This window comes from Microcaecilia unicolor, chromosome 1 (genome assembly GCF_901765095.1).
Source record: "Microcaecilia unicolor chromosome 1, aMicUni1.1, whole genome shotgun sequence".
Lineage (NCBI taxonomy): Eukaryota > Metazoa > Chordata > Amphibia > Gymnophiona > Siphonopidae > Microcaecilia > Microcaecilia unicolor.
In genome coordinates, this window is record NC_044031.1 from 236357105 (window position 1) to 236371043 (window position 13939).

The 13939-nt window shown below is 42.3% G+C and overlaps 1 protein-coding gene across 3 annotated transcripts in view; it reads right to left on the reverse strand.

The window, feature by feature from the left end:
- Positions 1–13939, reverse strand: part of CTNNAL1 (catenin alpha like 1) — a 442864-nt gene that overhangs the window by 66055 nt on the left and 362870 nt on the right. For all 3 annotated transcript variants that reach the window (XM_030204917.1, XM_030204908.1, XM_030204923.1), the window contains exon 11: positions 3302–3452. In XM_030204917.1, the coding sequence (XP_030060777.1) occupies positions 3302–3452 (151 nt within the window). The remainder of the gene's footprint in view (positions 1–3301; positions 3453–13939) is intronic.

A 13939-nucleotide genomic window follows, 5' to 3' on the forward strand; every position in this document is an offset into this window, starting at 1 on the left:
CCCCTCTTTCTCTTTGCATCCTTCTATCCAGCATCTCCCCTCTTTCTCTCCCCATCCTTCCAGTCTCCCCCCTTTCTCTCTGCATCCTTCAGCGTATCCTCTTTCTCCCTATCCTTCCATCAGCACCTTCCCTCTTTCTCTCCTACCTTTCCATCCAGTGTCATCCCTCTTCTCTCCCAATCCTTCCATCCACTGTCGCCCTCTATTTCCCTTCTTTCTAGACAGTTCTCTCTTTCTACCCTTTTCCATTCAGCGTGTCCTCTCTCTCTCTCTCCATCCTTCCAGTGTCTTTCCTCTTTCTCTCCCTACCCTTCCATCAAGCATCTTCCCTCTTTCTTCCCCCTCCTTCCAGCATTTTCCCTCTCTCTCCCTCCTTTCATCCAGCATTTCTCCATCTGACCAGCTAGGGTATTCCCCAGTTTCTCCCTAGAGGCTTCTCTCTCTCTCTCTCATTTCTGCCCTTTTCCATGCCCCCTCTTTCTCTCCCCAACTTTCCACTCATCTCTCTCTCTGTACCCCTCTTCCATCCAGCGTCTTCCCTCTTTCTGCCCCCACCTTCTAGCATTTTTCCCTCTTTCTCTCCCTCCTTTCATTCAGCATTTCTCCTCTTTCTCTCTCCATTTGACCAGCCAGGGTCTCCCCCTTGCTCCCCTTCCTTCTCCCCAGCGGCCTGTCTCTCCCCTGCCCGTTTCCATGTCCTCTCTTTCTCTCCCCATCTCTCTCTCTCTGTACCCTCCAGTTTCCACACTCTTCTTTCTTTTGCTCCCCTCTGCTCTCTCCATTTAATTCCTGCCTTCCTCTGGACACCCTTTTCCCCTTTCCCTACCTTTTCCAGCCAGTACCCCATGTTTCCTCTCTCCCTCTGGCCCTATGTTGCAGCAGCAGCGCTGGCGAAAGAAGAAAATCAAGCGCGGGGCCGCAGCAGCCTTCAGGCATGTGCTGTCGGCTCTGCCCCGCTCAGGTCAATTTCCAGTTCCGGGAGCAGAACTGACAGCGCATGACTGAAGGCTGTTGTGGCCCCAAGCTTGTTTTTCTTCTTTTGCTGTAGCTACCGCTGCTCAAGAGAGAAGCAGTGGCAGATCTCAGCAGGAGACTTTCACGCTTTGACGGGAGTGCGGGAGATGACTTGCTGAATGTGGGAGACTTGGCAGGTATGAAGACACCTAGAAGGAACTGCTAAGGAGGGGAAATGTGAAATTGGAAGGTGAAGGAGGGAAGTTTAAAGGTGTGAATTGGGAAGAGAGAAGGAAAAAGCTGAAGGGTGGTGGAGTGAAAATGTGTATCTCTGGAGATAGGACCACAGTATGGCAGCACAGTGGATGATGGTATGTAGAGTGATATGGCTATATGATGTCTTCATCAGGTTTGTCTTGGCAATACACAGATGCAATGCACAGAATGTTTTGTTGTTGGCTGTTTTCTAAAGATGTGTTCAATAAAAAGTGTTTTTCAAACACATTGAAAATTTCTTAAAGCTCCCCCAGGCTGTATCTTTGAGTAACTATCTTGGAGTTCTTTTGGCAGCTTCACGTTCAGCATGTTTAAACCTTTGCTTCATATTTTTATTTATTGCATTTGTATCCCACATTTTCCCACCCCTTTGTGGGCTCAGTGTGGCTTACAATAAGATATGAATAATGGAAATACATTTGTTACAACTTGGTTATGGGTTATTTATTTATTGCATTTGTACCTCAGGAACAGGTTTGATTCATCATCCAGGAGTATTTGAAACAGTTCATCTAAAGACACAAGTGAGTTCTAACTAATTGTGGATCTCCTTTAAAAAAATGTATGGCAGCAGAACTAATTGGTATGAAGTATGATGACTTATGTAAGACCTTTTAATTTCTTTCTGCTCACATTGAAAGTATAGTGTGTAGATCGGCAAAACAACCTACTACTTCAATGCATTGTGAATTATATTTTCTTTGACAGCACAATATGAAAAATATACAGAAATGTACAAGGCACCATAGAGCAGTAAGAGTCAAATCAGAGATTACCTCAGTTAATTCCAAGAAAAAAAGAATTCACTGCGCCAAACCTGGGTTGAAATCGAGTAAGAGAAACCCAGCCATTTTCTTGTTTAATGTAATTTGATTTTTATTTTAGAATAGATTGAACAAAGCATTTTAAAATGGAATAACATATGAAAGGCATATGATTGAGCAATCCATACAAATTTCTTGGCATATATGACAATGCATATGTTATTGCACATATATTTTATAATTAAGGGTCTCTTAAAGTTGAATCCTGTGTTACCCTCACTGTACTGCATAGAAAGTGGGTAGAAAATAAGACACATACAACATACAGGAATGTAACATGTCATTGCTCTTTTCTTTATGCTGTAGAAGTACCATTTAACTTACCAACCAAAGAAAAAATCCAAAGATTGTTCAGAGCCGGCAGAGAGATTCCATCCAAGAGAAAGGACAGCAGTTTAAAAATCAAATAGCTACATTCACTACGTTATGAAGCGGACAGAATTCAAACTGACAGTACAGAATTAAGGAACAGTCTGTTTCAGGAAGACTGGGCAAGTCAACATATCAGACAGTACTGGTAAAGAGCTCTTTTGGGGATTTTTTTCCAAATGAAAAGAAAAATTATATATATATTATATAGTAAGAGGTGAAAACTCACTCTAGTATAATCCTCACTGTAAACTGTAGTTCAAATGATTAAAATTTACATTCTAATCACTTTCTACTATTGTAAAACTGAAGAAGGTTAGAGGGAAACATATGGAGTAAAGCAGGAAAACACTAATTTGCACCTTTTTTGATCATTTTTCAATCGATTACATCTAGGGATTATCAGATTAGTCTGGCACCTAATTTTCAGTGTACCCAACAATATTCATTAAAAGAGAACAAAGTCTGCACCTAGGATCAGAATGGTTTTAATATTTTAATTCAGAGATTATATTAGTAAGGAAATTGTGACTGTTCATACTTAGGGCTCGAGTGCACCACCATATCCACTGAGACGTTAGTGGAACTGCTTTTGTCTATATGCACTGTACACCCGTTCTCTTTGGGCACTAGATACCTTAATCTGATTATGCTAACAACTTTGCTTCCTAAATCCTCCCCTCCAAATCCCACCTTCAGCTTCAAATTACATCTTACATTTTAATCTATATCCTGTGTAAAAGTGGTGTGTATATATAAATATAGTTTGAAATCTAAACAAAACACACTACAGTAAAACAGTTCAGCAAGGCATAGGAAGAAAGAAAAAGGATCTTTAGATCTGGAAGTTTGTAATTTTCACAAGCAGCTTCTCTTACCTCGTCTGCCCTCAAACACATCATTGATTTCTCGTAGTAAAATAGCCATGTCACTCAGTTGAGACTCCCAGGCCTCGCAGAACACAGCCAGGTTTTCTTTGGCAATCTTACTAGAAGGGTGTAGCGCCAATGTTTCTGCTGCTGAAATGATCTGAAATGAGGAAATTATTAAAAAAAAAAATTACACAAATTCCATTGGAAAACAAGCATGAGGATGTTATAATGCCGTTATATCGCTCCATGGTGCGACCGCACCTGGAGTATTGTGTTCAGTTCTGGTCGCCTCATCTCAAAAAAGATATAAAGGAATTGGAGAAGGTGCAGAGAAGGGCGATGAAAATGATAAAAGGGATGGGACGACTACCTTATGAGGAGAGGTTAAGACGGCTAGGACTCTTTAGCCTGGAGAAAAGGCGGCTGAGGGGTGATATGATAGAGGTCTACAAAATAATGAGTGGGGTACAGCGGACAGATGTGAAGCGTTTGTTTACGCTTTCTAACAATAATAGAACTAGGGAACACAAGATGAAATTAGAATGTGGTAGGTTTAAAACAAATTGGAGAAAGTTTTTCTTTACTCAGCGTGTGGTTAGACTCTGGAACTCATTGCCGGAGAAGGTAGTGACAGCAGCAGGCCTTGCTGAGTTTAAAGGGGGTCTGGACAGATTCCTGAAGGAAAAGTCCATTGATCGTTATTAAATTTTGGGTTTTTGCCAGGTTCTTGGGGCCTGGATTGGCCGCTGTCGGAGACAGAGTGCTGGGCTTGATGGACCTTTGGTCTTTTCCCAGCGTGGCAGTGCTTATGTACTTATGTACTTATAAATAATAGCCTACACATATATCCATTAACCAGACTCACTCTTGGTGTGAGGCCTAAAGTTTAGTGGAATTAGAGCTGTATACGGAGTCCCACCTTAAAATTAGCTACTTTCCACTGAGCTTAGTTACTAGCATACCAGGCATACTAGTCTGGCAGCACCTATAATAATTTTAAACAATTTATTCATCTACATCCTTCAAAAAATGAATCATATATGTACCTACAGAGAAGATGAGCAGCTTTACAGTTCATGATTTCTAAGTATTTAGCAGTCTTATCCTGGCACAAAATGACAATTACGTCGACCAACCTCCACAGAACCTTGGTCTGCACTGGGAGGCTACAGAGAGCTCCAAATCAGGGAGAGGTGTCATGGTGCCACAGGGTCAGCGTTTTCAGGTGTGAGCCCTCTGGGACAGAGAAATATCCAGAGTACCTGAATGTAACTCACCTTGAGCTACTACTGAAAAAGGTGTGAGCAAAAATCTAAATAAATAAATAAGCACAGCAGTGGCACAATGGAGACAGAAAAAGATGCCAACACCATTTCTCTTTCACATTTCAGTGGAAAGGGGGGAAGGATCAGTGTTCCAGGAACTAGAACAGGTTAACCTGACTTTCTTGCACACAGGAAGCGCAGTCAGTCCGGCACTACACCTCTGTCCTCTTCTGTATTTAAACAAAACCCTTCTCCAAAATCTTCACTAACTTTCAACATAAAATCACGCTAGCTTCTGAGGTATTGCACCATTACCCACCAGTCTCTAAGTACTAATTCCATCTAGGAGTGACTCTATCTTGTACCATCGGTCGTGGGAGAAGCAGCGCTCGAGACTACAGTGACAATTGATAGCATCACTAATTTTCAGCGTAAAACCACACCAGCTTCTGAGGCATCGCGCTAAAGGGGCATGTCCCGCCCTTTTGTGCACCCCTTCATGTACTACTAAGTGTGCAATAGATTGTTTATTTTATTTTATTTATTTTTGTTACATTTGTACCCCGCGCTTTCCCACTCATGGCAGGCTCAATGTGGCTTACATGGGGCAATGGAGGGTTAAGTGACTTGCCCAGAGTCACAAGGAGCTGCCTGTGCCGGGAATCGAACTCAGTTCCTCAGGACCAAAGTCCACCACCCTAACCACTAAGCCACTCCTTATTATCAGCAAACTTTTTAAAGCTGTTTCTTTCACTGTACACGCCTGTTTTAACCGATTTTTTAGAAAACCTATTTATCATGGAGTGGTTAAAGTTCTTATTCATTTTATTTGCCTGAATGGATGGGGTATTAATTTTTATCAAGCACTTTGTTTTAATCAGATTCCATTAATTCAATCAAATTTTAAACATTTTAAATCTACTGTATATATATATAAGGAAAGTCAGCGCACCAGAGAGTTATTGGATTGTTCAGAACAGTTTTTAAATAGGATTGGAATTTAAATGGGTCAGAGACCAGTGGCCTATAAGAAAAAATTTTCTTCTCCATCATTTTGAAATAATGTGAGTACTAGACATAACTTTAAAATGTTGTCCCGGAGCACTGCTGCTGATGTTCCTACAATTCCTATTCTGTGTGTTTATACAAATATTCGCTCAGTGGGGAATAAAACACATATTATTAAGGACTGGATTGAGGAAAATCAGCCAGTTATTTCCTTTTAACTGAAACCTGTTTGACATCAGATGAAGATCCTCTTATTAATGAGATTTACCCCTCCAGGATATAAAATAGCTGTTTTTATGTAGAGATATGAAAAGGGGAGGTGGTCTTGCTTTAATTTACAAATTCTTTTTGAGATAGATCTGCTATTAATTCCCCATCTTGAGATTTTAGCTTTTTGAGTTAAAGACGATACTTTAAATAATTCATTGATATATATTGTGTTTTACTCTCCCTCCGGTAAATGGTTGGAGGCAAAGAATCATTTTTGATTTTGTTTTTAGAAATTCAATTTACTCATCTTACAATTTGATTTTGGAGAATATAAATTTACATTTAGGGCCTCTTTTATCAAGCTGTGCGCTAGTGGTTCCTGCGGGGCAATGCTGATGGAGCCCAAAGTAAATGGGTTTCGTCGGCATTACCAGACTGGGAGGCACTAGCGCAGCTCGATAAAAGAGGCCCTCAGAGCAGGAGGATAATTCAATGACAATAGATTTATATTCTTTTCTTTTCTTTATTTTTTTTAATAGCGCCTAAATATTATATTCCTAGTCCACTTGTTATTCACTGTAAAGGGCGCCAATTAGATTTAATGCATTTTCTAAACCTAAATATAATGTCAGTGATATTTCAGTTTCTGACATTCAATGGACAGTCATTATGGTTGGATCAGTTTCTACTTTAATTTAATTTGGAAATTTTCCCATGACCTTTATAATCCAGTGAGACCTTTATAATCCAGTGAAGACTTATTATAATACTAGAGGAACAATTGATTCTTTTCTCAGAAGCTTAGCCAAAATTGGGTGGCGGAGCAGGTGGGGGAAGAGAGGTTGGTAGTTGGGAGGCGAGGATAGTGGAGGGCAGACTTATATGGTCTGTGCCAGAGCCGGAGATGGGAGGCGGGACTGGTGGTTGGGAGGCGGGAAATACTGCTGGGCAGACTTGTATGGTCTGTGCCCTGAAAAAGGCAGGTACAAATCAAGGTAAGGTATACACATATGAGTTTATCTTGTTGGGCAGACTGGATGGACCATGCAGGTCTTTTTCTGCCGTCATCTACTATGTTTTCTCATTTTTGGGAAAGTATTGATACCAACTGGACTTGTGAAGAACCTCTTAAATTTGCAGGCTACTGGGATTCATCATGTAATAACACCTTAGATGACATTACTACTACTACTTAACATTGCTCCACTATAGTCAAAACCAGATATGATCGACCCACTAATGGATGGTTTGATGTTGAATTAGTAGTAGTCAAATGATACTGCAGATAATTGGATTGGGCTTGATACAAAAATAAGCTTTAGACAAATACAATTAATTGGAGACATGCAATTCATGATTATAAGACCTATAATCATAACAGAGAGAATATTACTAGACATTGGTGGATCCCGATGTTTTAAATACCAAATATTTATTTAAATTAGTTAATGATTTAACAGATACCTGTCTACATTTAGGTGGTTTAGATGATAAAGTACCTTGTTCTCATCAATTAGCAGAATACTTTCAAACCAAAATATTGTCTATTTGTCTACAATTTAGTAACCAAAATACTTATTATGAGTTTGAAAATGTATCACATAATCAAGAGATTATTCCATTAGATAGGCTTTTGCCAACTTTTTCTACTTTGAAGTGGAACACATTTAATCAATCAACTCATCACAAAAAGAATGTTCTACTCAATGTGGAGGTTGAAGCATATCAGGCAGTTCCTCACAAAAGAGCTCTTTAGAACCCTTACTCATTGGTTGGGCCTAATGCATATTGCAGTGGAATCTATGCAGGTTGCAGTGATTTCATCCTCAAAAAGCTCCAGACAGCTCAAAACACTGCTGCAAGGCTATTACTGGGCAAATCACACTTTGATCATGCCTACCCTCTTCGTTTTACTCTACACTGGCTTCCCATTAAAGACCGTATTACTTACAAAATCTGCACGTTGACTCACAAGATAATCTATGTGGAAGCCCCTGCCTATATGTTAGATTTGATACATCTACCTTCTAGAAATGATACATCTACCTTCTAGAAATGCATCAGTGACTGCTCGATCCTTCCTCAAATTTACACTTTCCAAGTTGCAAGAATGTTAAATAAAAATTACTTTTCGCATCAAACTTCTTATATGTCAGCCCAAAATCTTGGAATGTTCTACCACGGCAGCTGAAGGAGATAGATGACCACCAGCTCTTCAAGTCATCCTTAAAGACATATTTATTCAAGAATGCTTATCCCACTGTCATTACTAAATCCTAGCCTTCCTCACCAGTCCCCCGACTGCTCCTACCTCGACATGCACCCCTGTCTTATCCACATGTTGTTTCCCTTCCTTTGGCTTCCTTGTATCTGTACCCTCCCTGAACTGTAACCATTTGTAATAGTGTAAGCCACATTCAGCCCGCTCTTGTGGGATAATGTGGGGTATAAATGTACTAAAAATAAATAAATACATTTGCCAAATATGTTACATCTTATTGTCAACTGGACAGTTGTCCCCCTGTCCTTATGAAATCAGCTTCAATGAGCTTCTGGTACCAACATTTTAATTGGCTACTCATGGTATTTTTCCATCAGAGCTTGGGGAAATTATCGTTACTCCAATTTTGAAGAACATAAAAGAAGCACATAATTTACCATCTAATTATAGACCAGTAACTTCCATACCTTTTTTTTTTTTGTAAAACTGTTAGAGGGACTAATTACAACTCAGCTTACTGACTATCTTGAACATTACAATATATTATGTACTTCTCAATCAGGTTTTAGGTCCTCTTACAATACTGAAATTGGAGGAAGATTCATGGGCGTAGTTTGGGGGGGAAAACGAGCTGCCATCCCATCCTCCAATCCCCGAGCCGCCGGCAGCCTCTGCGAGAAAGCGGCACGCATGCTGCTTTAGACCTGCCCCCGGAAGCCTTCCTTTCTCCTTCAACTTCCTGTTCCCGTGCAGGTGGGAAGCTGTAGGAGAAAGAAGGGCCTCTAGGGCAGGTCTAAAGCAGCGTGCGTGCTTCTTTCGCTGAAGCTGCCGGTGGCTTGGGGGATTGGAAGATGGGGGAGGGTGATACCGGGCGCCACTGGAAGATTCCCGGGGGGGGGGGGGGCGGCAGCGGGAGAGAGACACGCCCCACCCTTTGCCCTCCCAAATGAAATTGTCAAACTACGCCCATGGGAAGGTTCAAATTCTCTGTGTGTCGAGCAGGGCTCCTATGAACGCCAACCGCTGGACAGGGTGTACATGGGACTTGGGGTAGTTTAAAATGAACCCTAGTAGCTCTAGCTAGTAGCTGAATAGTCATCCGCATGGACTCCCGAGCAGCATCCTCTGAGGTGCTCTTCGCCTGCCAATCGTTGAGATACAGGAACACATGGACTCCCAGTCTGCATAGCGATGCTGCAACTACCACTGGACATTTGGTGAAGACCCTGGGAGCTGACAGGAGGCCAAAAGGCTACAAGCGATACTGAAAGTGATGTGATCCCAGCTGATATCAAAGATAATTTAGGTGGGCTGGAAGAATCGGGATATGAGTATATGCATCCTTTAAGACCAGATAGCCTAGCCAATCATTTTTCTGAATCATTGGGAGAAGGATGCCCAAGGAAATCATCCTGAACTTTTCTCAGACTAGAAACTTGGTCAGGGCCCTTAGGTCTAGGATGGGATGCATCCCCCGTCTTCTTCTGCATAAGGAAGTATCTGGAATAGAATCCCTGCCCTTCTTCCCCTGGTGGAATGGGTTCGACCACATGGGCCTTTAGAAGGGCAAAGAGTTCCTCTGCAAGTACCTGCCTGCTGAGAGCTGAATGAATGAGCTCTTAGTGGACAATTTGGAGGTTTGAGATGCCGATTGAGGGCATATAAGAAACAGATTATTTGAAGTACCCACTGGTTCCACCTTTGGTGAAAACGTTTTAGCCTCCCCCGACCAGTAAGTTCTCCAGGATGGACACTTTTACTGCGGCTATGCTCTGCTGGAGTTAGTCAAAAGCTCGTCCCTTGCTTTGACTGGGGAGCAGCAGGAGCCTTAGGCGCATGCTGTTGACGTGAACGAGTATGCTGGGGCTGAGCCAAAAGATTGTACCTATGCCTAGAATAGTAGTAGGGCGCGTTCCTTGGCTTGCCAAAATCTCTCCTGGCTGAGGAGGTAGATGCAGAAGTCGTTCGGTGGGAGAGAGAAGAGATTGTATCAGTATGCTTCTTGATTTGGTCAGTGACCTCCTCAACCTTCTTTCTAAAATGGTTATCCCCCTGGAAAGGGGCATCTGCCAACCGCTGCTGAACAAAGTGTTGCAAGCCAGAAACATGCAGCCATGAGAGTCTGCACATTGCTATACCTTGAGCAGAAATCCTGGATTCCACATCAAAAGTGTCGTAAGTGCCCCTGGCCAAAAACTTTTGACACGCCACCTGCTGCTTGACCAACTGGCGAAAAGGCTCGGCCTGCTCCCACCAAGTCCGACAGCTTTTGCATCGAAGTCTCGGCAGCTATTTTGAAACCCCATTGGAGCACCAGATACTCTAGCACCAGCCCTGGCCTCGGGGTCAGGTCTGACGATGGACGGTCCGGGGAGACCCACTCAACGCCTCACTGCTCCCAGTGTCTAAGGGTGTCGAAGCAGCCGTACTTACTGATGCTCCCGATGCTGCTGCGATGCTCGATGTGAACTGGACTTGGCTCCAAAACTTTTCTCTCATTGAGCTTCTCAGGAAACCTGGGTCCTCTTCTTCATGCGAAGACAGAGAACACAGTTAGCAGGGTTATGGTCGGGCCCCAGACACTGCAGACAGCAAGAATTGGTGTCTTTTCCCGAGATACTCCGACTGCACCTGGTACAGCGCTTGAAGCCACTGGGAGTCTTTGTGGACATGGACAGGAAAACCTCGTCGGCTAAATTAAACGACTCGATGGTGCCTAAAATGGGGCAAGCCCGACCAAAGTCAGGGTCTAAAAATGGTCCGATGATGACGGAAAAAAAGAAGAAAACAAACCTGGGCACAATGAAACTAAGGAAAATAAAGGACGAGTTTAAAAAAGGCCCAAATAAAGGAGCCACTAGAAAAAATAAGAAAATAAGCCAAAAGGCACTGAAAAGCTCTAAAGACTGGGCGAGTGAGAGGACAAAAAAAAGCGCACCTTCTCCTCATGCGGAAAAAAGAGAACCAAGGAGACTGCGTTCACACGAAGGACGGGAAGGCACTTGTGCATGCGCGGTGGAACGCGGCTCACCCTCCACAAAGCTCTATTTTTAGCTTTAGCAAAATACCGGATCAAGCGGCACCACCCACTTGTGAGAAGAAAGAAGCCTGCTTGTCCTCGGAGAAAGTGCAAGTACACATTTCTGATGGGTTCCAGTGGGCCTTTGGTAGATATGGGTTTACAGGTGGCACTGGGCAGTTCTTCATCTGCTAAGGGGACCGAAGGCAGACTAGGAGGGAAAGGGAAATGGGATGATATACCGCCTTTCTGTGGTTTTTGCAACTACATTCAAAGCAGTTTATATAGTATATACAGGTAGTACCTGGGGCAATGAAGGGTTAAATCACTTGGCCATGAAGTCACAAGCAGCTGCAGTGGGAATGGCCCAGTTCCCCAGGATCAAAGGCCACTGCACTAACCACTAGACTACTCCTCCTGCAGGAGGTGGGGGGCAGAACTGTTATTTCACAATGGATTCTTGTTCTGTCATGAAGGGGATTTCCTTCTCTTTTGAGGGATGGATCATCGATGCAGGTAAGGGAGAATGCTCCACGGGACTTGAAGAAAGAAATCCCCCCCCCCCCCCAGCTAGGTTATTCACATTTAGGCAGTTAGTGGTTGGGTTTCAAATAGTAGTGAGGCAGCTTGGGCAAAGAAATCATATTAATTTGGTGTTTAACTTTTCAGTCCTGTAAAGTGGAGGAATGCCATCTGGGTTTAATTTACTCAGAAGTCTAGTTTTTGCTAGACTAGAGGTTAGAAAGGTCAGAGAGAAGTAATTATTTACCACATCTGGATACCATTATGAGCAAGGCATACTGGACAGTTTCGCAGGCAATTAAAAGGATTAGATTGAACGTTGTTTAGAAGGAGATAGAATAAATAATTCTAGATGAGTTAGAATTTGTCTTATAAGGAATTCTGATTTCTGCTTATTTTAGAATATGTTTTATTCTGTGTAATTAATAAGTTCTATTTCTATGTAGAATATCTTTTCAATTCAGTGTTACATCAGTGGCTGACTTTTCAAGTGAAGCTTTGTCTGCAGTTTAAGAGGTCATCATCTGGTTTGAATTATCCACAGTCCTAGCTAGTTCTGTGTAGGAAACTAATAGGTGAAAGAGGTCAGGACAAGTCAACTCTCTTCTCCTTGATGAATAGCTAAGTATAGGACTGGTATCCTGAAAGTAATAACAAATCATGTATGTATGCCATTAAGCAAGATTGGCCCTTTGACCCCTTAATGAATGCCAGAGTCCAGTTAGCAGTTAGTATGAAGTTAGCTGGGAACCTAAGAATTTAATAATAATAAAATGCAAGAGATAGGTGCCACATTGTCTAGTGTGAGAGGCCCCAGGTCATAGGTCAGTTTAGGAAATATCTCAAACCTATGTAACTGATATTTTGGAGTAAATGTATAGAGATAATTATTTCAAGACAGGGTAATCAATCTATTCTTTACCATCTGGTGAGAAAGGGGGGCTAGAGAGGTGTAGGACCCTATATAACTGGGAGCAGAAGCAGCTTACGTTAGAAAAGAGACAACAGAAGAAGAGAAGGAGCTGAGACAGAAGCCACAAGACACAGAGAGCTGAGAAAGAGAAGAAGAGACCTAGTGCTGATGTCCTACTTTGTTTGCTGGCAAATAAAGAAGACTTCTCTCTCATTCTGGTGTGTGGTGTTTGACTCCTGAAGTACCACAGATTCTGCTAACAATAGTGGTAATTCCTGCAACAGTAGCAGAGTGCATGGCAGGTTTCTTTGGACAAAAAAATTTAGCGTGAATAAAATTTAGAGAGCAATTAGCAAAAACTATTTACCAATGCAAATGGGTTGTCTGAAAAACTGCCTGTCCTTCACAGCACGTGCACTTTTACCCATATTGAGTGGAGGCTGCCCAGAAATGGGGATTAGGGCACAGTATGCTGCAATGTGCATAGTTTTGCCTTTTCATAACTGTGCACATTGTCTAAAAGGGAAAAATATTAGCAGAAAAAGTGAGAGCAAATTTCTGTAGTTACTTTTTCCTTAGACATTTTTCAAAAGGAAAGTATGTATCCACCTGCAGATTAACATACCAATAGACGTTGCAAGTGCATGCTTTGTTTTGAAAACTACCCCTTTAATATGCTGGACTGATTTCATTGCAAATTGTGTTAAATAGAATTTTTGTATGCACATGACATTTTTGTGTGAGTCATACTGAAAATTTTAGCATAACTTTTACAGCATGGGCTACTATATATTCAAAATGAGATAATTAAAACAGCTACATTTTGTGCAGCCCATGTTGAAATATCTACCTCACTACACTTTTGTACAAAGGTTTAGCTAATCTGGTCAAACTGTATGTTTCAATGAATGCCCATGTGAACAGAAGCTGACATAACCTATACACGGTAACAAGTTAAACACAACCCTGTCAATATTCAGTCTACAGCAGTTAGTGGGTTTTGTTTTGTTTTTTAAATGGTGACTTCACTTGTGAGCAGAATTAGCCCCGGATATTCCACGCTGGGTCTTGTCCAGGCACTGAATATCTAGGGCTAATTTGGAAGTCGCTGGAGTATATGTGAATCCTGGCCAATATTCAGCCAGGACCTGCAAATGAAATTTAGGTGGGCCCCAGCTGAATACTGGCCGGGACCCAATAAGTACAAGCAGGTCCCCTCACCCACTCCAATCCCATCTCCATCCCCCTCTCCTGATCAGTAAGCCTCAGACCAGGCTCTCCCCACACTCTTCTACCCCATAGCTAGAGATCGCGGCAGCCATTTTGAGAAAGTAGCCAAGATGAGAAGGAGTGAGTGGTCATCACTCTTGCCTGTAGGATCCTGCTAGACTTCCAGTGATAGAAAAGGTAGGCTTGGGGGGGCCAAAGGAGTGGAAGGGGGTGAAGGGGGAAGAAGGGGGCAACAGGAATCTCTTAGGCCTCTGCC